Source organism: Atractosteus spatula, chromosome 3 (genome assembly GCF_055471065.1).
Source record: "Atractosteus spatula isolate fAtrSpa1 chromosome 3, fAtrSpa1.hap1, whole genome shotgun sequence".
Taxonomy (NCBI): domain Eukaryota; kingdom Metazoa; phylum Chordata; class Actinopteri; order Semionotiformes; family Lepisosteidae; genus Atractosteus; species Atractosteus spatula.
In genome coordinates, this window is record NC_142708.1 from 9,109,220 (window position 1) to 9,132,447 (window position 23,228).

The following is a 23,228-nucleotide window of genomic DNA, read 5'->3' on the forward strand; positions in this document are numbered from 1 at the left end:
GATGTTAATTACATTTTACACCTGTACACCCAACTGAGAATTTTAGATTTTGGCTTTCATTGAATTCCACTGTCAAAAAAAAAAAAACTTTTTCGCCACGCAAATGTGGTGAAACATGCGAGGATTACGCGCAGTAGCGCAAGGTCAGGGTCCGTGTTTAGACGGGTCCCCTGTGTGATTGCGCCGGCCGCACCGTTTACAGCCCAGATTAAATACCAAGAAAAGGCGTGCGCTCGTGAATGAAATTCCTTGTTACTACTGAACACAAAGCGTAATCTTCTTATTTTCTCTGGTTTATGGAAGAAACGAGAAGAATGCAGGAGTTTAAATCACCTCAACTCGTACTGCAGTATCAACAACGGGTTTTGTTTTTAAATTCGGTTAAAGAAATGTATCTAATGTAAACTCTTTTTTAATACTGTATTAGAAGGCAGGCAATTACAAATGCAGGATTACACGCGGGATTAAAAACGGCAGGATAACCCGTTCAATTCAATTCACATTGATTAAATAAAATATCATTCATTCATCTTCTAACCGCGTCTTGGAGTTCATGGTCGCGGGGGAGCCACAGCCTCTCCCGGCAAGCAAGGGCGCAAGTCCAGTCCATCACAGGACGGACACACACACACACGAACATTCACGCCAGAGCCAATTTCAACACAAGCCAATTAGCCCACCAAAGTATTTCTTTGGACTGCTGGAGAAAAGCAAAGCACCCGGAGGAAACTGACGCGAGCTCGGGGGAACATTCACATTCCCCCCAGAGAGCACCCCAGGAACTGAACTCGGGGTCCCCGCCCAGCAAGGAACCAATGCTAACCGCTGCACCACCGTGTCGTCTGAAAAAGAGCCTCAGTAAAAATAAGGCAGACGTTTCTATGCTTCTATCATAGGGTAAACATACAGTATATGGTGGTACAGTATATGAATACACATGTGGAATGAAGATGTTCAGCTGTATATTCAGACATCGTTTAAACCTCAGGCTTTGGTTGTACCTTCATTAAATGATTCACTCTCCCTTTGTTCTAAACAGATTTAGAAATACGAATTGTAAAAATTATATTTATATAACATATCTAAAAATATATTTTCATAATTATATTTGTTGCTATGACCCAGTGAAAACAGTTGCCCAAAGATAACCTGGTGAGCTGTACATCAGACGGATTATATTTCAAAAGTCTCCAAAGAAGACACATAGCTAACTTTTTGTTTGTCATTTTTGCGCTTGGAAGTCCTGGGTCTTGATTTTTTTCTTTACAGCACTACCTCAATAACCCGAAAAACATTGACACCTTCATTCTTGTTTTAATTTGCGAAAAGCTAAAAATCATTAACACGAATCTTGTAAGGCTGCGTTAATGATTATTTACAGCCTGTCTTGCACTAGTTTAGCACACTCGGCAGCTAAATATGGAGCTTTGTTTTGCATAGTTGAATGGCACGTTCAGTACAGTCTTTATTACTAAGTGCAAAGTTAACATGGAATGACACCTAAAACACACATCTTAATGAGTAAGTATCCTATAAGTTTAAATGTTTATGAACAAATCTAGTAATGAAGGTTTCATAAGAGCACTTTGCTAATATGGTAAGAAACAAAATGAACAGAGCTGATAATTATTCGTTCTATGTACTGTATGTAGTCAGATTTTCTCAATTCATCGAAAGTCTAAAGTCTTGACTTTTCATGTTATATAAGATATTTAAAAAGTAAATACTTAAACACGTGTAGTAATTCACACAAGAGGCATCATCTTTATTTTTGTACATCGGAGACCAGTCTTGGAAACCTGGAGAAACCGGTTTTGTCCTTTGGATGTGATCCGAAATGGAATTTGGGAATTTCGGACAGTTTTTTCAGTCTCACTGCTTCTCTGTGCTTCTCTTGCCTCAGAGCTAGACCAGGACAAAAACATGAATTATTATTTTTTGAATGTAGAGAATTTTCAGCCTGCAATTTCAAATTGCAGTCAGAAAGCCTCGATATTCAACAAGAAATCTGTCCGGAGCTCTTTAAATCATGCACCAAACAATTATCCATATTTTTCGATTTTAAATTATGGTGTTTTCCATCCCTTCTTCTGTTATTACTGTGATTGTTATTATTTTCATTTGGCATGTTTCTGACGTTAATATTGTAACGCAACGGGGGCTCAGGCGGGCGCCCTTGCCGCATCAGGTCGGCCCAAAGTATAGGTGGCTCGAACCCGGGACTTCCGCGTCTCTCTGCAGCGACCCAGCCCCGTGAGCTAAAGAGAGATCTCTCTATCCAGCCCAGTAGCCGTAGTCCTGCTATCACAGGGAAGGGCGGTGACGTCACCTGCTCTGGTACGCCGGCTCTTACACAGTACCTGTCGGCCGTAAGCGTTACACTCTCCCCCGCTTAAATCGCCGTCCCCGGCGAAGGGCTATCCCATCCCGCTTCTGACACCAATGTAACGCAACGGGGGCTCAGGCGGGCGCCCTTGCCGCATCAGGTCAGCCCAAAGTATAGGTGGCTCGAACCCGGGACTTCCGCGTCTCTCTGCAGCGACCCAGCCCCGTGAGCTAAAGAGAGATCTCTCTACAGCCCAGTAGCCGTAGTCCTGCTATCACAGGGAAGGGCGGTGACGTCACCTGCTCTGGTACGCCGGCTCTTACACAGTACCTGTCGGCCGTAAGCGTTACAATATTTACACTTTCCATACTTAGTTAAAAGGCAGTTCACCTGCCTTTTCACAAATATCACCACACAAAGATGGATCTCTGAGGCAGTGTCGATGTTTTCAGCTCAGATGCATCGTGTCACTCACAGTACCTTCTAAAGAGGGAATGGAGAAGGCACCCTTGATGTCTACATGCTGCAGGGAGGCTGAATTGAACAGATCCAGCTCTAGGAAGACAGGTGATCGGTGGTTCTTGGCCCTCAGCCTCGTCAGGAAATATTGTGTGAACTGGGTGAGCTCAGAGGGATTGTGCCTACGGTGAACACATGTAAAGGAAAACAGCCCATCATCTTCGAGCCCAAATTCATTTACAATGGGGAAAGTTACTGTAGCTAATCGGCTCCAAACGTGACACAGACGAGGCAAGACGAAGACGTGCAGCTTCTTTTGGCAGGCCGTTTATTACCCTTAGGATTACAGTAGCGTGCTAATCACCAGAGGATGCAAGACCGCAGGGTTAGAGAGAAGAGGGGAGCTCATGCGGTTTAAAGCAAGGGCTGCGCGGGAAAGGAAGCTGCCAAGGAGAAGGTCAGGGGGCAACGGCATAATCCAAGGTCCTGGGGGGGGGGGGGTCAAGTGGACCGATACATTACTTTTTGAAATGTCAAAAATTTCAATTGAAGTACTTCACAACACGTCTGAAAAAAGCAATAACTTCTAAAAGCTATCAGTTACGAATCTCGGTATAGTATGCGTGTAAAATAATACTGTAGAGTTACCCTCCCCCACCCGGGTGGTGTCGGACTGTCCCACTTCCTCCTCGACTTACACCCTGACTAGTCAGTCTCCTCCTGCTTTACCCTATATAAGGGGGTTCCCCCCTCTTCACTTTCACCACGTCTTGTTGTTTCCTGCTTTTGGTGTAGTTACTAGTAAACGACAGGGCGGCAATGAACCGCCTGTTTTTGAAACCAAGGCTCTCGTCTGCAGCCTGGTCTGTGCTGCCGTCCAGCAGCTGAAGCCGGGGCGCACGACTGTTTTGAATACCTATTATATCGCTACATACAGACTTAGTTTTAAGCAGTGGAACTGATGTGTGCACGTATAGCTGTTCATAACGGGACCATCATTGCTTTGATCTCTAAATCCCACAAAACTGATCCTCGTGCTTATAATGATTCTGTTCATATTGGCTAAAAATTGCAAGATTTCCTTACGACGCATCCCCAGTCGAAAGTAAATCCGTACAAACTGGGCATTGATACGATCATTAAACCGAAAGTGCCAGCCAAGATCACGCCAGCTTCAACATGCGTTCAATACACATCGTAACAGGATGTACATACACTGAAGTAATTATTGCTATTTCGTAATTAATAGATGGGGGGGGGGGGGCGAATTTTGTTTTTCCTTGGTGGCAGCAAGGCGCTTCCGTAGACATGTGATAAGCTACTTTTGAAAATAAACTTCCTCCAACGCTGAAAATGGATGTGCTCTTTGAACGTATTGTTTAGCATCACACATTCGATGGAAGCAACATTTTATGATACGGCTGTTGAGTTGTTAACGGTTGTTGTGTGATGATAAACACCGACGTAGTTCTGTGAATAAATCTCCACCAGTAACTCAAGGAACAGGACTCCACCTGGCGCTAGAGCAGTGAGGGAACCAGGACTTTTAAAATTTTACTCCATAGAAGAACTGAAATAACATCAGTGACATGTGATCATTATCATATAACTGTTCGTACACTAGATAAACTGATCTTTATCTCAGATCATTTCGGCACCTGAAAGCCCAATTAAACAAACTTAAAATTAAACTTTCTAGACCTACTGTACCTTCTGTAATGCCTCGAAGTCACTGCGGACCAGACTCTTACTGGCAAACTGTTCAATTGAGGCTCCATGCGGAGGGTCGGCAGCTGAGGGGTTTTCCAGCTTCCCCAGCGCTGAAACAAGTCAATCAACTATCGAAACACAGCTTGTACATCGTGTTTTTCTTTGGGTGAAGCTGATATTTTAATCACCACGATGCCATATTTAGAAAAGTCTTCTATGTCAAACATTAATTGTATGAACTAAAGATAGACTGATATCTATATTTAAAAAAACCCACACAAAACAGTATTTCACTTTGAAATTTGAGCTCGACCAATTCGACATACACGTTTACAGTCACGATCGGGTACCGTGGAAATTGTCATTTCATTATTTACAAAAAGTGTTTTTTACGTGTTCATTGACTACTGCAGAGTAAGTGTAAGAGCACAAATACCCCAGGAAGGACTGACCTTGGGTGTCCTCTTGAGAGACGCTAAAGAAAGACATTAAAGGACTTAGGGTTGCGCCAGAGATACGTAGATCCCACGTCAAAAATTAGGCTGAAATTGCTAATAATGGATTCAGCTACGTTTGAGATGGGTGTTAGTGTTAGTTCACTACACTCCCAAGAAATGCCAAACGTACGCCGTGCCAAGGCGAAATTAAATGGTTACTATGTCATTGAAAGGCAAACGCGTTTTGTTAAGAAGGCAGTGATACGCAAACAGAAAAGTAAAAACGGTTTTGTGTGCAGAACACACAACTTGTTAAAAGGCTAAGGACATAACTTAGAGTACAAAAATGCCTTAAATGTTCTCAATTTGACAGGACTGGTGGTCTTAAAGAGTATTTAAACTCACAGAGAACTATAACAAAGTATTAGTTTTACAGAGTTCTAAACTGTCACAAAATAATCTATCCAGGAGACCTGTTGAAGCATTTCAATTCGATTTAAATTTATAAGACGCCAACCTTTTTTTTTCTGTGAGAACAAAGAAGGGATGTTCCTAGAGTTTACTTAAATTTAAGCATTTCTCTCAAACATATGTCCGCATAAACTCATAGTATGTCTTAAGAACGATTTACACATACACAGCATTTCTAAAATTGACCGCATACGCTTTGAACTTTCATTTGTATATGCGAAATTAAATCTGAACATTTTGTGAATATGGACCACAATCCCTTAACGCAGCATTATATGAGCAATATTGACCGCAATGACAAAGGACAGAGAAACACTGAATGGGCAGTTCTGTTGATCATTTAAGCTCCGTGAAGTTGCCCCCCCTACAGACGGCACAAAAGATGAAACCCACCTCATTCGTTAGTGCTACGTTTGTGCCGGTTTGTGCCGTTGAAATTCACGTTTGTGCTGCTTTCGTTTCCGAGATATAGCGCCTTGTTTTTTCGGAGTCGTGACGTCACTCAGCCCCCCTACAATGTCGTAGGGGAACCGGACCGGTCCCATTCGTTAGTGCTGCGTTTGTGCCGGTTTGTGCCGTCGAAAGTAGCGTTTGTGCTGCTTTCGATCCCGAGATATAGCGCCTTGTTGTTCCGGTGATCAGGTGACCATGCACGGTGCCTTTGACCTCCAGTGACCCCGTCTGCCGAGTTCAAGCGCTCTGTTACAGTTTAGCTCGTACCCTTAACATTTTAAAGACAACCAATATCCATAAACATATAGAAAATATGTTCCTCCTTAGATGTGAATAATACTAAGACATGACGCATACCAACAAGTTAACCATCTATGACATAAACCTGTGGTTGTAATGTATGTAAAATCACCGTGATTGTAAGATCTGTGGTTTTTATTTTCTAAGGCACGTTTTCCTTTTCTTTCCCTACCGTGACACGCTATAACCAAACGCGTAACTGTGGGATACCATCGCGACAAGACCGCCGCAGCATGTCATGATAAGGGACCCCATGTATATCGCATGTACTGTATATCGCGGCAGTGTATATCACGACTGGCGCCTTGCTTCCGTGCCACCCTGGCACCGCTGTCGCAACAAAGGTCTCATATCAGGACATGATATTTTATTGCCCCCTGAGGGAATTTGTTTTATGGACACCCAGCACTCTTGTACATTTAAATAAGTAGAATGCAAAAAAAGAGATAAGAAAAAACATTGCACATTTTACTATTACAAAAAATAAGAAAAACCTTGAACATCATTCTATTACACATGTACAGTATAACACATAACAACATGTAACATTTATAACACATCACAAAAACATTGCACTCAAGTGGGTTGTAAGAGTCAAAATTGTGTTTATCCTTGACATTTGCGTTGACAGCTCTAATGGATAGTGGGACACAGGAATGTTTGTATCTGACTTACATTTTGGAACCCTAAAACGTTCGCCAGAAGGAAGAAGTTGATATTCAGAGTTGAGGATGTGGGAAGGATCTGATATATTTTTTCCTGCCTGTTTGATTAGGGATTTTTTCAAAGATTGTCTGCAGGGAGGGGTGCTGTTTCGCTCCCATGACTTTGAAAGTTATCTGGATGAGGCGGATGAGGATGAGAATGATATACCCAGACAGGACGTGTCGAGATATATGGACTTTGTGTTGCGACATGGGGTCAGCATATCCTGTCAGGGTATGTCCTATTGCAACAATAGGAACATATGTTCCTATTGCAACATATGGACACCATGTCGCGAAATGGGGGGTGGGCGTTTTTGGCTGCGCATGTCATATCGCGATGTAGGGACTTTCATGTCGCGATATGGGGCGGGGCATTTTTGCCGGGATATGCCATATCGCGATATGCAGGCTCCATGTCGCGACATAGGCGTGACAGATTTGGTCATGTCGCGATATATGGACTCCATGTCGCGACATGGGGGTGGGCTTTTTTTGCCGGGGTATGCCATATCGCGATATGTGGGTTCCATGTCGCGACATAGGCATGACAGATTTTTGTTATGTCACGATATATGGACTCCATGTCGCGACATGGGGGTGGGCTTTTTTTGTCGGGGTATGTCATATCACGATATATGGACTTAAAGTCGCGACACTGGCGCCATGACAGTGATGCGTGGCAATGGGTATCGCGATGTGATCGTGATGCGCGCACTCCTATTGTGACATGCTATCGGAGTCGTGAATGCGCTGTGGATGCCATGACATTCTTTGTCTGCTATTCCGTTTTGACCTCAGTGCGACTTCTCTTAGATTGATTAGTAATTGGAAACCAATGGATGTGTTACTGTATATCCAGCGTGCTCATACAGCACACACAGTTAACCGGGGCTACAGTATTTGGAGCAAGAAGAACATCCATCACCTGTGTATCTACATGCTCTCGGAACTTCCGCTGTGGCGCTTTACCCAATCAGAGTGTCGATTCTCACTCTTCACCCAATCGTGGCCCGAGCTGTTCGGGGGTTTAGCCAATCACGGGTCTGAGAGCTGTTCAAGCCAGCAGCGCCAGGGGGATCGGCTTGTTTACCGTCAATGAGAATCTAGTTTTAAAATGCTTTACTTATTTGCAAAATAACTACATCGGCTTATTTTTTAACGTCTTTATTGATTTACAACGTCCCATACTCTTCGAAATAAATACATTTTTTATTTGCAATATAACTGCCTCCGCTGTTTTCTGTAATGAATATTTGAACACTTTCAATCGTATATTTAAGGTAGGGGAAACACCTTCTGCTTTGTTCTTCAAAAATGAATATACATGTAAAGTCTATGATCATTATATTATTATGCTCGTGCTTTCAATTTTGTTTTTTTATTGTTAAATTATATAAATCTTGAAACTAATACCTAAAAATGTGAATATGGGTTCTCGTGTTGTACCAGCGGTAATGTGGAAACTGGTGTTTCTTCACCAATGAAAGGAGTACACAAGCAATACATTTTCGAGAACATGGTCAAAAATTAAAAGAAAACACCTAACCCAAAGAACTAACATAGTAACTCCTCCCTAAATGTAAGTGTTTATTCACCTAAAGGCTGCAAAGTCTAGGGTGAACTGATCAAAAAATCACAACCAAAAGATCTGGTGGTCGTTCCTTTGCTGTTTTGTACGTCACAGAGTGACGTCACAGCCAGGAAAAGAAGACGCTATATTGAAATATATTGAAACATCCACCCCACCAGACGGACTCGGAAAACAAATTGCCCCCATTGTTATTATCACAATCAGGAGCTCAGGTACCGAGTTTGTTAGTACCTGTAAACTTCCTTGTAGTTATTACCCGAAAAAACAAGGCGCTATATCTCGGAAGCGAAAGCAGCACAAACGCTACTTACAGTGGCACAAACCGGCACAAACGATTGCGATGAGTTTCGTCGTTTGTGCTGTTCGATGGGCGGGTGGGCAACTTCATGGAGCAGGACAAGCAGACACGTCCGGGTCATTACATTGCGGACTGCAGAAGACTCGACTTCACCTGAGGATCTAACACAGGCTCCCATACTTGTCTTGTTGTTCGTAAAGTTGCAGGTTCAAGCCTTTCTCAACACGTGGCTCGACTGACGGGTCGAATCTTCACACGTCCCCCGGTGCGCGTGTTTATTGAAGAAGGAGACAGTGAGAAACTGATCACTTCTTCGGATTTCAAAAAACTCACACCGCTACGAAGTATTAAGACGTGCTCGTTTAAGCCTCTTGGTAAGAACATGCAATTGTTTGCTGCTAGTGTTCGCTTTTTGAGACTACACCCGCAACTCTTCTGATTAGTGTATGCGATATTCATGATAAATTTAATTTTCCTGCTCACACAAACGCACAGAAGACACTGATATTAAATGCAAAATCCACCAACACCCCCTCCCCCCCCCCACCCGGGCAAACAGAGGAACACAATTGCAGAGCTGTTCCTCTCGCACCGGTAACAGACTCTTGAGCTCGGCAGACGGGGTCACTGGAGGTCAAAGTCACCTTGCATGGTCACCTGATCACCGGAACAACAAGGCGCTATATCTCGGGAACGAAAGCAGCACCAACGCTACTTTCAACGGCACAAACGTAGCACTAACTAATGAGGTGGGTTCCATCGTTTGTGCCGTCTGTAGGGGGTCCAACGTCACGGAGCTGATCATTTACTGTATGGTGCGCAATAATGAAGTGTTGCCGTAACGTGGGGCACCTGGAACGGATTTCTTTCTCCTGCAAAGTCTGTTAATAATGCCAGCGGCACTGGAGACTGAACTAGATGAACGTTTATTGGGATTGAAATTTAAACATTGAAGCCTTGTTGTTATTTAACCCTTTACGTCCAAATAAGAAACTGCCTTAAAATAGTTTATCTCATACTTTATGGGTGGACGGGGAGCCCATCACTGCGTCTTGGAGTTTAGATTGAAATTAACAATCTATGTTGGAGTTTAGATTGAAATTGATTAGTAATTTCCCCGACAGGGCAACATAAGAGGTCTGCCCCTACCTTTTAACAAAGAAACAATACACCGGCCTACTGCCATGTCAGATATCTGTGCTCTTCTTTCATTTACTGGGGAAAAAAACAGTCATCCTGTAGTGGAATGTAATGAGGTAAAATCCTTAATGCTGATTTACGGTTATAGTCTCAGGCACTTTAAACAGTTATGTGCAAATAGTCGTACAATAAGCTATTGTACTATTATATATATATGCCTCTAGAATTCTTCAAACTGTACTCTGATGTTGCATTTTTAACACTTCATAGCTTGACACATTGTTTAGCAACCCTTCATGACAACTGACCTTCAAGTCTTGCACTGCAAAACTATGACGTGACATACGTTTTAATATACCTTTAACAACGTTTAAAGGTATTCAAACCAGTCATGTGGTATTCAATTTATGTTATGGAGATCCTTAAAAATCATGACATTTTGATTTCATTCTGCTTTGTACAGTTTAGCCTACATTAAATACTGATCGGCATGTGCAAAACTACCAGACTATTTAAATATAGATACAGATACAGATAAGGATTGGTTTAAATTTTGAGTTTATTAAAGATCAAAAATAATAAGCTTGTAAGAGTCTTTGTTAAAAATCTAGCAGCTTCACTGTAGGGCATATTTGCAATTAATTCCATTAAAAAAATTACTTTGATAGAACATATTTCTATATAATTCCAATTTCATTCCTAAATTCAGAAGGAAGACATGAGAATAACAATAAAGTGAAATGTCAATGAGCCATACTGTATATGTATATACATGTATAGTACACATAAAGCTGATATTCATAGATGGAAAAAGCTTACAAACCTTTGAACATATATATGTTCCTAAGAGTGTAGAATATTCTTCGCACAAAATATGAAAGGCACAATCAAGCAAAAATCTATTAACAAATTTAAACACATTAATGGAGGTGATGTTTAATTTTCTTCATGCGCTTTGCAATAGATGCCTGTTAGAATTTTGTATTTAAGACACTTTTTTTAAGGATCATTTTACTGTACAAACCATACTCCTTTCTGTATACGCATTGTACAACCTATTTTTCAGGCTGCCCTTTCTTACTAGAATAATTCAGGTGATGTTCCTTTCTTAGTCTCTTCAAAATGTTCTTACCAGATTAAAAGATAGTCTTTCACACTGAGAAGTCAATGAAATGGTCAATTTTGTAAAAAAACCAACAATACAGGTCTGAATGAAAAACAGACTTATTTTGTTAAAACACTAACATTTTCTTTAAAAAAATATTTTTTACAGAAGCAGAATCCACAGATTCTGTTCTGATCGGTTTGTAATAGGAACTTGCACTTGATTACTCATTGATTGTTTGCTTGTGAGCAGACCTAGGGAAGACAAAAAGATATTTTGTCAATAAAATGTCTTTGTACAGATTTATTAAAAATGTTAAGGAGAAATGTTGGTACTCTATAAAGGTTGCAATCCTAAAGTAAAATAATCTGTTGAATTGAAAAGGCTATTTTATATTGATATCTAAGGTCAAAGGAAAATTTCAACTGTATGTGGCTAATAAAGTAGATTCTGATTTCTTAATTTTGTATGGGATAAAGAGCATCTAATATCGTGTCTGCACATGTATTGATATAATTGTTGAGCATAAAACATAAAATGAATCACAACACAAACCTTTAATTTGTTCCATGAAATTGAATCAATTACAAAAAACAAATGTAATTTATTATTTCAAGCAACTATATTAATAGTTTGGCACTACCCTGTGGTGGACTGGACATACTGCACTCTAACAGAAACTGGAATATACAGCAGCAGCCAGCAATCCAGGTAGTCACCCTTGATTCATCAAATTAACTGATCCCCAAGATCAATCAAATGCTAAAAATGAATGACCACCTCTCGTTTACAGATATCAGTGCTCTTCTTTCATTTACTGGGAAAAACAGTCATCAATGTTACCTGTCTGACGACTGTTCGGTACTTTTCTGGAAAGGCTGCACTCATCACTGTTGTATAGATGGTCAACCTAAAAAGGAAAATGAGGGGAAAATCACAACACAACAAACTTTGAGGTTAGAAAATATTTTTTCATGTGCAGCAAGATTAGCTTAAACTAGGAGCTCTCGCAAAAGACTACGTCTCTCCTGCTGAGGGAGCTTGAGGAGACAACGGAGAACACAAATCCGAAGGATGGCATTTTTGGGAAAGATTATACTGTGATGTTTCATGTTTGTTGGCAGATGTCTTATCCTCATATCCTCATTTACCAGATCTGCTGACAACAGGGAGTCTGGCTTGCACTGTTCACGAACTGGGCTTTTTTATCGTGAAATATATCTGGCCTGATCTTAAGATGTAGGATTTACATTTCACAGTTCACAGAAACACCTGCTTCCTTTTATAGCTCCCTAACTCCTAAAACCTGTGTGTGTTTCCACCAAGGCATATGTGTGAGACTCACTTGTGTGCTTCTTCATTAATGTCCTGAAATGATAGATGCAGCTAAAATAGATGAACAGTCACGGAGTTACTCATTTACTTTAACTGGCTGAGAGAAACTCAAGAACTTACACCACTCAGAATGTTTTAATGCCTGTCGCAATTTCTCTGTTGTATCATACAGTGCTAATGTTCCGTTTCCTCTGCGGCATAATGTTGATCAACTCAGTGTTTCTTTTTCAATCAAATAACAATTCTTTCAATTGATAACGGCATACTGCAAAAATATGTATTACAGCACAAAAAGCATTTAATGCCTTGAGAACAGTTTATCCAACTTTCTTGTATTCCAATTCCTAGGATACCTATTCAACATTAAATATTAGGCTTTCTACTATGTATTGTGGAATAACCCGTACATAACATTAAAAGTGATATAAAAATAACAAACTGACTACAGAAGGTTACAGAAACTGATTACTTACATGTTGCATACTGGTTTTACTGATAAAACCTGCACACAAAAAAAGAGACAGAACTCAAATGACAGAATGGTTTATTGAATATGTGAGGTTTGCAAAGCCTTCTCTTGGGCAGTAAAGGGAAACTGTGATGGAGGAAATACAAAAAAAAGGCTCATTTGTGGGTAATCGGCTTGCTTCACTGGAGTGCAGACAGAAGCAGACGATCACATGAGTGGTGAGGGGGCCCTGAGTCAGCGTACTGCCGGATTGCAAATGTGCGTTTGGGTGGTTTGGCACTGTGCCGTGTTCCTCTAAACGGACACTGGATCTCTTCTTTACCTAAAACAGACTTGTCCTTTTTAACCCTGCAGTCGCTGGCACACTCCAGGGCCACTCTTCCAGAGTCAGTCTTCCCTTAAACTGGAAGAAATTTGTCCCTTGTCTTCTCGGAGATCTTCTGGTGCGTCTTACTCAGCTTAACCCTTAACACCTGGCTTTCCCGCTATTATCAACACCATAGCCATACTACTGCTGCTTGCTCGTTCCCTGAATTACAGGAGCTTAGAAACAGATCTCTTGCCCATGTTCACCTGGTTTCTAATATACCTTGATTGCTTCTCCTGTAATGCAATGTCCAATTACCACTGGGGCCAACCAAACGAGTGTTTCCCTCCTGTGGAATTCCACTCCCATAGGACCCAAATCAGGTCAGGGGTGTCCAATTTACACTCTAGGAGAAGCATGAGCTTGCTCCATCACACTGTGTGTAGTGGAGGAAATACAAAAAGAGGCTAGTTTGTGGGTAATCGGCTTGCTTCATTGGAGCTCAGACAGAAGCAGACGATCACATGAGTGGTGACGGGCACCCTGTAGCTGGATCTGCAGGATATAATTCAGGCTCTTCAGGGCTTGTGAATTCCCTGTAATGAAGCTCCTCAAGATGAGAAGTTGTGTATCATTGTTGGTTGCCTTTTTTCCCCCCCAATGTACAAATGTGCAGGAATTAGGAGTAAGAAACTGGCAGACTATGCCAAGATCGTTGTAAAGTCCTGTGACCTCCTGAACATAATGAGCAAGAAAATAAAGCAAATGCTGCTTCTGCACTAGAGAAGTTATAGGATTCTGAAATGTATATATATTTTATCCTACCTCATAAAGAGTATCCAGGTTTATATGTGCTTGTCCAGTGGCATTCAGTGCTTTGATGGCTGGGGTCCTGAGGAATTCAAAGAAAATCCATGTGTGAGTCTCTCAGTTGCTGTAGTTATTTTATAGCCTTTTTGAACTGTACAATATAGAAACAATCGTGGCAATACAGCAAGAATAAGGTTCTCAGACTTTATACATTGAGTCTTTCCGTTTTGTTTCCTTATGAACTTTCACTAACTGAGGATACGTTAACCCTTAATAGTTGTGCTTTAGCCGTACTGCTGCCAAGAGATTTAGCCAGCAGAAATCTGGACAGTCTGCCCTCAACCTGTTTAACACATTGGGGATCCCCTCTTCCTGCCTTCACTGTGGTTAATGGGTCGAAGAGATATACAGGCCCAGGGCATTTTCAATCCTTTTCACTCCAGAGATGGGTCTGCTCTTAATTTGTGGAAAATCCTTGTAAAAGTATGAAGATACCCATCAAGTCGAGCACAAAAAAAAACTTGTGGAGAATAAAAAATAAAAAAACATTATAAGGTTTTCATTTAAACATAAGTTTAGGATTTACAATGAACCGTATTGTGAGAGAGGAGAAAGGGAGCAACTTTAGAGCAAAATGCTTTACAAGTTTTATGAGTGAGGCTAGATTAGTGTAGAAAAGGTAAGATCACACCTTCGATCATCAAACGGAGGAGGAGTGGTCCAATGGTCATAATTTGTCTCCACTCGGTACCACCTATAGCAGAAAAACAGTTCATTTTTTTTCTTCTTACCACAGGAAAAAAACCAGATGTGTAACCAGATGATGAGGTTGGGGCACAGGGGTTGGGAATAGTGCTTTGCACAGGTTCTTAGGTAACGAAATGTGTGTGAGCAGTAGTAGTTTTTTATACCTGGCTCCCCTTAAGATAGGGTTACATAAGCATATGAAAATGAACAAATATGCTATTTCTTCATTACTATTAATCTATAATTTCATACTGCCTGTCCTTAACAAGATTCTCTCACAGTGAAGTTTTTTCATTGCCATCTATAAAGACGAAACAGTCTCACCTACCTGCCTGCCTGTGTCTTAAATTCATAGACAAAAAAATTTGGCAGCTTTGTAAAACAATAATTGTAAACAACATAATTATGTTTTTATACTTATATCATATTTAATATTGTGCCATGAAAACAGTTAAAACTGCAAAATTGATTTTATGATTCTTTATTTACAGCTGCTAGATAACTTTTCAACATTAACCCTGAGGCTTTCTACTTGACTATAACCCATTAATCCAATCCGGTAACATCTGAATTTACTCACTGTACGTAAATCATATTTTAAGATTAATGTATTAAACAAATACCCTCCTCTTCTAAAAAGATCAATGTTTGCAAGATGGAAAGCAGTTACAGATGGAGTGGAAAGAACTCATGAATTGTACTAATTATGAGAAATTACATTATTGAATATAAAAAAGGTGGACACTTCTGTTTACAGAATGAAGAATGGCTGTACTAGACACAGTTTCCAACCACTATTAATGATTAACTAGATCAACTGTATTGCGATAAGAGGAGCTATTATCCAGATTTGCAATGGGACAGTTCTACTGCAGGGTTGAAATGTTTTTTTTAACTTTAACTTTAGGTCTTAGCCCCTTACTGTCCATTGATAGGATCCAGAGGCCAGATGTCTGCAGGTCCCCTCCTGTTCCTCGTCACAACCACCCCTTCTCCGGGCTGCACCCCAGCCACGATGTAATAGACATCACCGATAATGGGAATCTTGGACAGCCTGATCACCGCATCCTGGAAATCCTCAGCATCTTCAAGCGTCTACAGGGGAACAAAGTCTTCTCAGTGTGTAGGAGAAACAGCAGATTTTTTTTTAAAGAACAGGATACTGTTAAAAATGAAGAAAGAGTGCTTTTTGACAAAAACATCCCATTTGACCTACTTTTCTCACGAGCCAGCTGACTGGAGAGTATCTCATCAGGAATGCGGCGATGAAGTTCTCCCACCAAAACCCCTGAGCTGTGAATAAACGCACAGAGACTGTTTGCTCAACGTGTTGCAGAAACAAGCTGCTCTAATATAATGTGAAGAAATGGCTCAGTAAGGACTGAGTTTTAACTGCATCTTACAATGGAGCTCAGATAAAACCTACCGCGTTCATCTCCGGAAATAGTGAACTTTTTGGCACTCTGTCCTGTCCACAGGCCGACATAACCAGTGAAGGTGGTTCCTCTGTATACCACCTAAGTGCAGATTGAGAAATGCTAATTTCACATTTTCCCCACAACGTTTACAGCCGAGTCAGCACTGCCTGAGGGTCGAATGCACTCTTCCTGAAAAAACTGCAAGCTCACAGGTGAGTCTGGTGACTCACAGCTGGGCTGTGACACAGGAACCCCAAGCCACCCCACCACTGCAGAACCCAAATGGCAGTAAAGGTTCATGCCCGGACCACAGGACCCAACCTGCTCTCCAGACAAGCACCTGTACTGGAGGAGCCACTCAGGATCCCCACACTGTCTTTTACTACGACACCTGCAGCAGTTCTGAAGGTCTTGTAGAGAGGAAACAACTGTGCACGCCCGTGGTGAAGACAGGGATGGGTGACAAAATCAATCAGGATACCTGTTCATTCCTGACATAGAGAATATCCACTGTAATGTTCTTCAGAATGTCCCCATGTGCGTAATCCAAATTCCTGCCATGGAAGATGTTTCCTTTAGTGTCCTGAGCTACAACACTGGTGCAGAACCTAGGAAAAACACGACAGAAAAAGATTTTCAAGGCTGCACTTTGTACAGCTCAGATCCACACCCTAACAAGATGTTTAGTTTTGTCACAAAACAGATCTTGGATGATCTCTGGTTTTAATTACAATATTAGGCTTTCTTTACTCCAGCTTGCTTCATACTGTAGCTCTGATTTTCTGCTATCACAATGCTAAGCAATGGAACATTTTTTCAAATCACATTTAAAATGATAGCTTTGTGATATGAAAAAGAAATCTAAAGCATATATTTTTTTAAACAATTACCGTAAAAGATTGAACAATAAATTCTCATTATGCAAAAGCTTGTCTGCCTTGTACAAAAGCTTTACATAGGGATGATCCAATGTGGTGACAAGGATAACCAATATCTTTTTCAAATTAATAGATTTAATCCATTAATATGCAAAGGTTATTGATTTCAATTAACTGTTGCTTCACTGTCAGACCATAAATAGGGCTTAATTGTTTTTGGATGGTACAGCTTGTTATACATTACAAAGCCTATAGAAAGTCTAAACACCCAACTTTCTGTTTTTTCTAGGTCTTTTCAGAAGGTTTACGCATTTGTTTTTCCACTAGAAATTTGTGTGGTACAAAGTCTTAATAAATTAAAATTCTTGATTTAACTTTATTTTAATTTAATGTGTCTTGATTTCAGACTGTTAGGCCACAAAATGTGTTACTTTGGAAAGGGTGAGTACACTTTCTATTGGCACTGTATATTTTTAAATTGCTCTTTTAATGTTTTGAGACCATAATAATCATTCATCAGTTCTCGCAAAAAACTAAGCAAATAGCTTGAAAAATGCAAGTACTTCTGGGGCAAATCAGGAGACCTCTAGGTCTGTGTAATACAACATCAAGGGGTTCAAATCGGTTCTTCCTCCATGGTGTGTCTTACTGGAAAACTAGAATTACACAACCATGAAGTCTGTTCACCCCAGGCAAACAAGAGTAAAAGGAGAGATTTAATCACCTTTAAAATTCACATGAAACCCTACTCATACAGTCAAGTTCCTTGTGATATTTAAAGTGATTCTGATGATGTCACCACACTTTTACTGCAGCTCTGCTGAAACAAGTCACTTGTCACTCTGATATGGAAGGTGTTCTCATTTGTTTTGAAAACCTCAATCCAGGCTCACACACTGAATCCTATCTGGGGGGAGGGACTGAGGAGAGAAGTGAGAAGTGGGAGCTCCACACACACTCACATCTAAAGTGTGTGTTCTTTCCACTTCCACTTTTTTCCTGTTGCCTTTGCGTCCAAGTTTCCTCTGGGGGAAAGCGAAGCTCACTTCCTTGACCTCAGGCTGGCAGTGCCCACGGGGAGGCTGGCACAGCAGGAGTCAGGGGGGACCCCCAGCCACACTGTTCTCCTCCTCTCTGTCCCCTGAGGGCCCAGTTCTAGGTCCTGAGGCAGCGCCTCTTAAAGGAACACTGGAGTCCGGGCAGTCCTCTCTCTTCAGTCTCTACCCCTGAAGGCCTGGCCCCATCTTGAGGCAGTGCCTCTCAGAGAGTCAGGGCAGTCCTCTCTCTTCAGTCTCTACCCCTGAAGGCCTGGCCCCATCTTGAGGCAGTGCCTCTCAGAGAGTCAGGGCAGTCCTCTCTCTTCAGTCTCTACCCCTGAGGGCCTGGCGCAGTCGTGAGGCAGTGCCTCTCAGAGAGTCAGGGCAGTCCTCTCTCTCATTCTCTACCCCTGAGGGCCTGGCCCCATCGTGAGGCAGTGCCTCTCAGAGAGTCAGGGCAGTCCTCTCTCTCATTCTCTACCCCTGAGGGCCTGGCGCAGTCATGAGGCAGTGCCTCTCAGAGAGTCAGGGCAGTCCTCTCTCTCATTCTCTACCAATAAGGGCCTGGCCCTGTCATGAGGCAGTGCCTCTCAGAGAGTCAGGGCAGTCCTCTCTCTTCAGTCTCTACCCCTGAAGGCCTGGCCCCATCGTGAGGCAGTGCCTCTCAGAGAGTCAGGGCAGTCCTCTCTCTTCTGTCTCTACCCCTGAAGGCCTGGCCCCGTCATGAGGCAGTGCCTCTCAGAGAGTCAGGGCAGTCGTGAGGCAGTGCTACTCAAAGCGATTCAAAGCGAGTCAGGGGAGTCTATGTCTCTTCTCTTTTCTCTCCATTCCCTTGAGGAAATCAGGAACAGGGTAGACAAGGGAGTCTTCCTCTTCCTATTCCCAATCATGAGGCAGCGACTCACAGTGAGTCAGGGGTATTCGTTTCCAAGCCAGCCAGCCCATCAGGACCAGTCGAGTTCCCAGCGCGTGGGCCTTCCTCTTCTGCACTTTACCACCCCTGCTTCACCCCAAGAATGAATGACACAACAGGAGCCTCCTTCACACTGAAAAACCTTCTAGGAGGGTCAGCGTTTATTTCCTCTGCTACATACGTACGCGGTTATCTCGTAGGCAAAGTTCAGAAGGACAACGTCAGCCAGGCTGATCCCGAAGCCTGAGGACACCCCACGAATCTCCCCCGCGAAGGGCTGAGGTATATACTTCTCCAAAGCGTCTACTGCTGGAGTTATAGCGTGGTGGACCCATTTCGGGATTACGGACCTGAAAGAAAAGAAAAATACAAAATGGGATTTTGTCAGACAGGTTTGTGTGGTTACCTCGCGAGTTCTTTTTTCCCCCAGGGAGAAAATGCAGAGGTTTAAATTTTTTTCTCAACACAGGCACGAAACCATCCATTTTGCTCGTTTGCGATCGTCAAGCTACTCTTCAAATCCCCCCTGGGGATCCTCTCGGGGCTCGAACCTCTTCCATCTTTACTGCCTTGTGGCCACAAGCTCCTTTTTCCGGTTTTTCACCCAGTTCACAAGGTCACTGCCAGTGTAAACAGATCGGCATACAATATCCACAACACTCTGCAGGCTTTGCAAGACATGGTGTATGCAGCAAAACATGGAAACAAGTGGGCAAATAAATCCAGGTACTATGCTTTCATTTTCTTTCACTTCTCCTGCCTCACTTTTAACACGCTCAATTGTGAAAGGGGGGGATTTCATACTTTTATGGAACTAACTTCTGCTTGTTCCTTTACATCATAAGAAGAATAACAAAGGGCTATTTGGCCCATCTAGCCAGTATGGTAGTTAGCAGCACATTGATCCACGGATCTCATCTGGCCATTTCATGAAAGAAACCAGGGTATCGTCTTCAACAACAGGCTGGGAAGTTTGTACCACACTCCCACTTCTCTTTGGGTAAAGAAGTGTTACCTGTTCTCCGTTTTAATTAACTGCCACACAAACGTCACTTGTATCCTCTGGTTTGTGTTTCTCTTTGCAATCTTAAGAAGTCTGTCAGGTTAACCTTGCCAATGCCTCTGAAGGTTTTGAATACTTGTAGTCTCCTCTGTTCAAGACTAAACACATTTAGTTCTTTCAGCCCTTCAGTGTAGGTTATAAAATCTCCTAAGGCCTGCAATGTATCTGGTTCCTCTTCTCTGGACTCCAAAATCATTAATATCTTTTCTGTAATGTAATGACAAAAGTGATTCACAATATTTTAAACAAGGCCTTACTACTACTATGTTATGTTAAAGTTGTACATCCCTCAGTTTAAACCCCATGCTCTAACCTTATCCAAAACATACCCCAGCATCGACAAGGAACCAAAATAAGGGACTTTATGACTTTAAGACTTTAGTGTAAAATACTTGTTGGCAAGTTGCTTACTACGCAGAAGGATTTTTAAGGAGACTGTCTTCATCATCAACTGTGCTCACCCACACTCAGTATGGGCTGCCAGTTTTATTGCTTGAGGCCTGCGTGTGTTTATTATGGATGTACTTCATTAGATATTTCTTTCATAAGAGCTTCACTATTCCGGATGGGAAAACTGTTAAAAAACATTTCACCCCCCCATGAGTTTTGATGACGTGACAAAAGAGTGCTCATGAAACTATAAAACGTAGCATGTCCCCGATGAATCAGACTCCAAACCTAGGTTTTGAAGTCTAGCGCTATACTGAAGCACTTTAACCCGTCATGTGACAACCTATTCTATAGCTGTACATAGCAACTTCGTGCAACTGCGTTTACTGAGAAGGCATCAGCGAAGTTAGGGAAACCCCGTCTAGTTAGATATTTCAGTATAGGATAGTGAATACAGTATATCGCGTACTTATTGAAAGATCTTAGAGCCCCAAAGGTTTAAATTGTAGGTAAACGTAGATACCTAAAAAGAAAGTGAAAGCTTTTTTGAGAAATCGAAACGTTTTCCAAAATAAAGCTAAAAATAAAATGTTTGAGGATTCTAACCCTAAATGATTAGTCATCTTTATGAGGAGCTGGGTATTCGTTAATAGTTGTTTTTTTAATTTTCATACCACTGAAACCACGAATTTTGTAGTTTAAGCAAAAGCATTATCGAATAATACTGTTTCACGAGGCTGAAGTTGGCTTCTTATTGTTTTATAGAAATATAAAGCAAAATAAGATTCAAACGTACTTCTAAGAAAACGTGTACACCGTGTCAGCGCGATTAAAAAAAAGTACATGTAGTTGTGCTGTGAAAGTTTCACGAACAAAGTTTCACGATTTTATTGATAATGACATGAACTTAACCCGTCATTCGTACTTACTCGATTATTGCCGTTGCTGCTTTCCTGAAATAATCTTTATCATAATGATTGACTATTGATAGCCATCTCTCCTCGGGCGGCAGATCCAAGCTCAGGTTAAAGACTGGAGCAGAAATATCCCCTGTACAGACCCCACTTAGACAGAGCAGGACTACCAAGGCTACAAACATCCTCAAGCCCAGCTGCAGCTCTCCGGCGTCAGTGCGCCTCCAGGCTGTGGAAATCGAGCTTTAAATTCTGCGTCGGAGAGTGAAGCAACACAAACACCCAGGACTACAGATAAGCGCACACGTGTGATTAAATGTGCTGCTGCCCCCTGGAGGGAGGAAGAGGGTATCTACTCGTGTTTGGTTTATGAAACGTTCTCATAATCGGAATAGCGAATTTAAATTTCGGTGTACAGAAACACAACAGATGAATGCTTACTGAATTACTACATTGGCTGTGTCAGCACAATATACTGTGCGTTTTTTGTGCATTTCGAACAACGTTTCTACAAAAACTGAAAGTTTTCAACTGTTTCAGGTTTTATTTGTTTATCTGACCTTTAAAACATTCATGCGCACAATACACTTTTGTTTTCCTTCCACTTCTTGTACGCGAGTTCGTACAGGACGGACATCTTATTCAAGGTGTAACACTAGGTTAGTTTTCATTAGCCTTTTGTAGGTCTTTGCCACCATTTACAATTTTTGTTTAAAAAAAGCGCATTAACTTTAACATACCATAGGGTCCACCAGCAGAACTTAATTAACTCCGAAAATGCCAAACGCTGTTTGCTAGATACCAGCAAAAAAAAAAACACAGCAAATTAATCACCGATACAATTATTGCTACTTAACAACAGTTGCTTGTACGAACCAAACATGTCGGCTTCCCCTTCGCTTCTACAAAGAAATAATGCATTTCTTATCTTAAATTACGCATTTCCACTTTCATGTAGTCATCTCCATATGAAATTATATAAAAACGCGAACAGTTTTTTTCTGAGAGACCACTGAGTTGGATCCAAAATTAGGATGAACTACGTTAAGTATTGCGGTGTCAGTTTTTAACAAGGGCGCATGCTTCGTGTGTTGACACTCAGGCGGAGACGAGGCGCTAATTTGAAGGACCACAGTATCTGTCCACTGGGTGACAGACAGCATCCGTCCAAAGTTGGCACATTGTACAGACGCAGCTTGGGTAACACGTCAATGAAAGCACATTGCAAAAAGCCATCACCTGTCCTGTAATGGAAATGTAACGAGGTAAACACCTATATCAGGACCTACAGATGTAGTCGTTACGCTTTAGCTACATTGCAAATAGTAATAAATAAGCTAATATACTTACTATCGTAATGAGATATGCCTCTAGAATCCCCATACTATACTCAGATGTTGCATTGTTAATACTTGAAAGCTTTCAACGCTCAACATGTATTTAGCAACCCTTTCAGACAACTGACATTTGGTTCTTGCATTGCTAAACTTGTGGCGCCCTCGCCTGGCGTTGCGGCTGAAAAGCGCCCTGCGAGGGTCAGGATGGGAGGAGGAGCCGCAGGGGGGACAGGGCCACTAGGCAGCGCGGTTTGACCTTCTGGTGCGGTTGGACATTGTTGTGGGCTGTTATGTTGAGTTATTCTAGGTTTATACCCTTTTATACCTGTACCCACTTAACCACTCTATACCTTTGTTCCTGTACCCCAACTGACCCTAGTGTGTTATAGCCTGGAGAGCCTGTTTGTCTCCAGAGCTGGACTTCGGGCCCTGTACAGGGACTAATGGACAAAAACAAGTGGTAGGGGCTTGCAGGGACTCTTTAAGTGTGCAAATCTGGCTCTATTGTCCACTTGCACTGATTGATAATGGACAGTCACTGCTGTTTGGAAAGTTTTTATTGCGTGCAAAGTGTGCATGACATGGTGTTGCGGAAATAAAGTATATTTTGATT

At 41.8% G+C, this 23,228-nt stretch overlaps 1 protein-coding gene across 3 annotated transcripts; it reads right to left on the reverse strand.

Moving 5' to 3' along the window:
* Positions 1–1,820: 1,820 nt before the first annotated feature.
* LOC148837363 (N-acylethanolamine-hydrolyzing acid amidase-like) lies at positions 1,821–21,511 on the reverse strand. 3 transcript variants are annotated; one of them, XR_016090862.1, is made up of 12 exons: positions 21,294–21,511; positions 19,097–19,261; positions 16,565–16,691; positions 16,092–16,182; positions 15,882–15,958; positions 15,588–15,760; positions 14,610–14,672; positions 13,934–14,000; positions 12,806–12,834; positions 11,841–11,907; positions 2,807–2,967; positions 1,821–1,905 (listed from the first exon to the last, which is right to left on the reverse strand). XR_016090862.1 is itself a non-coding variant. In XM_088911825.1 (11 exons), exons 1-11 carry the CDS (start codon positions 21,461–21,463, stop codon positions 8,972–8,974), a joined length of 1,059 nt encoding a protein of 352 aa, XP_088767951.1. In that variant the 5' UTR covers positions 21,464–21,511; the 3' UTR covers positions 8,940–8,971. The 3 variants fall into 3 exon arrangements, 2 of the variants coding, with proteins under 2 accessions (XP_088767951.1, XP_088767952.1); XM_088911825.1 differs by lacking the exons at positions 1,821–1,905; positions 2,807–2,967 and adding an exon at positions 8,940–9,001; XM_088911826.1 differs by lacking the exons at positions 1,821–1,905; positions 2,807–2,967 and adding an exon at positions 10,434–11,251.
* Positions 21,512–23,228: the final 1,717 nt, after the last annotated feature.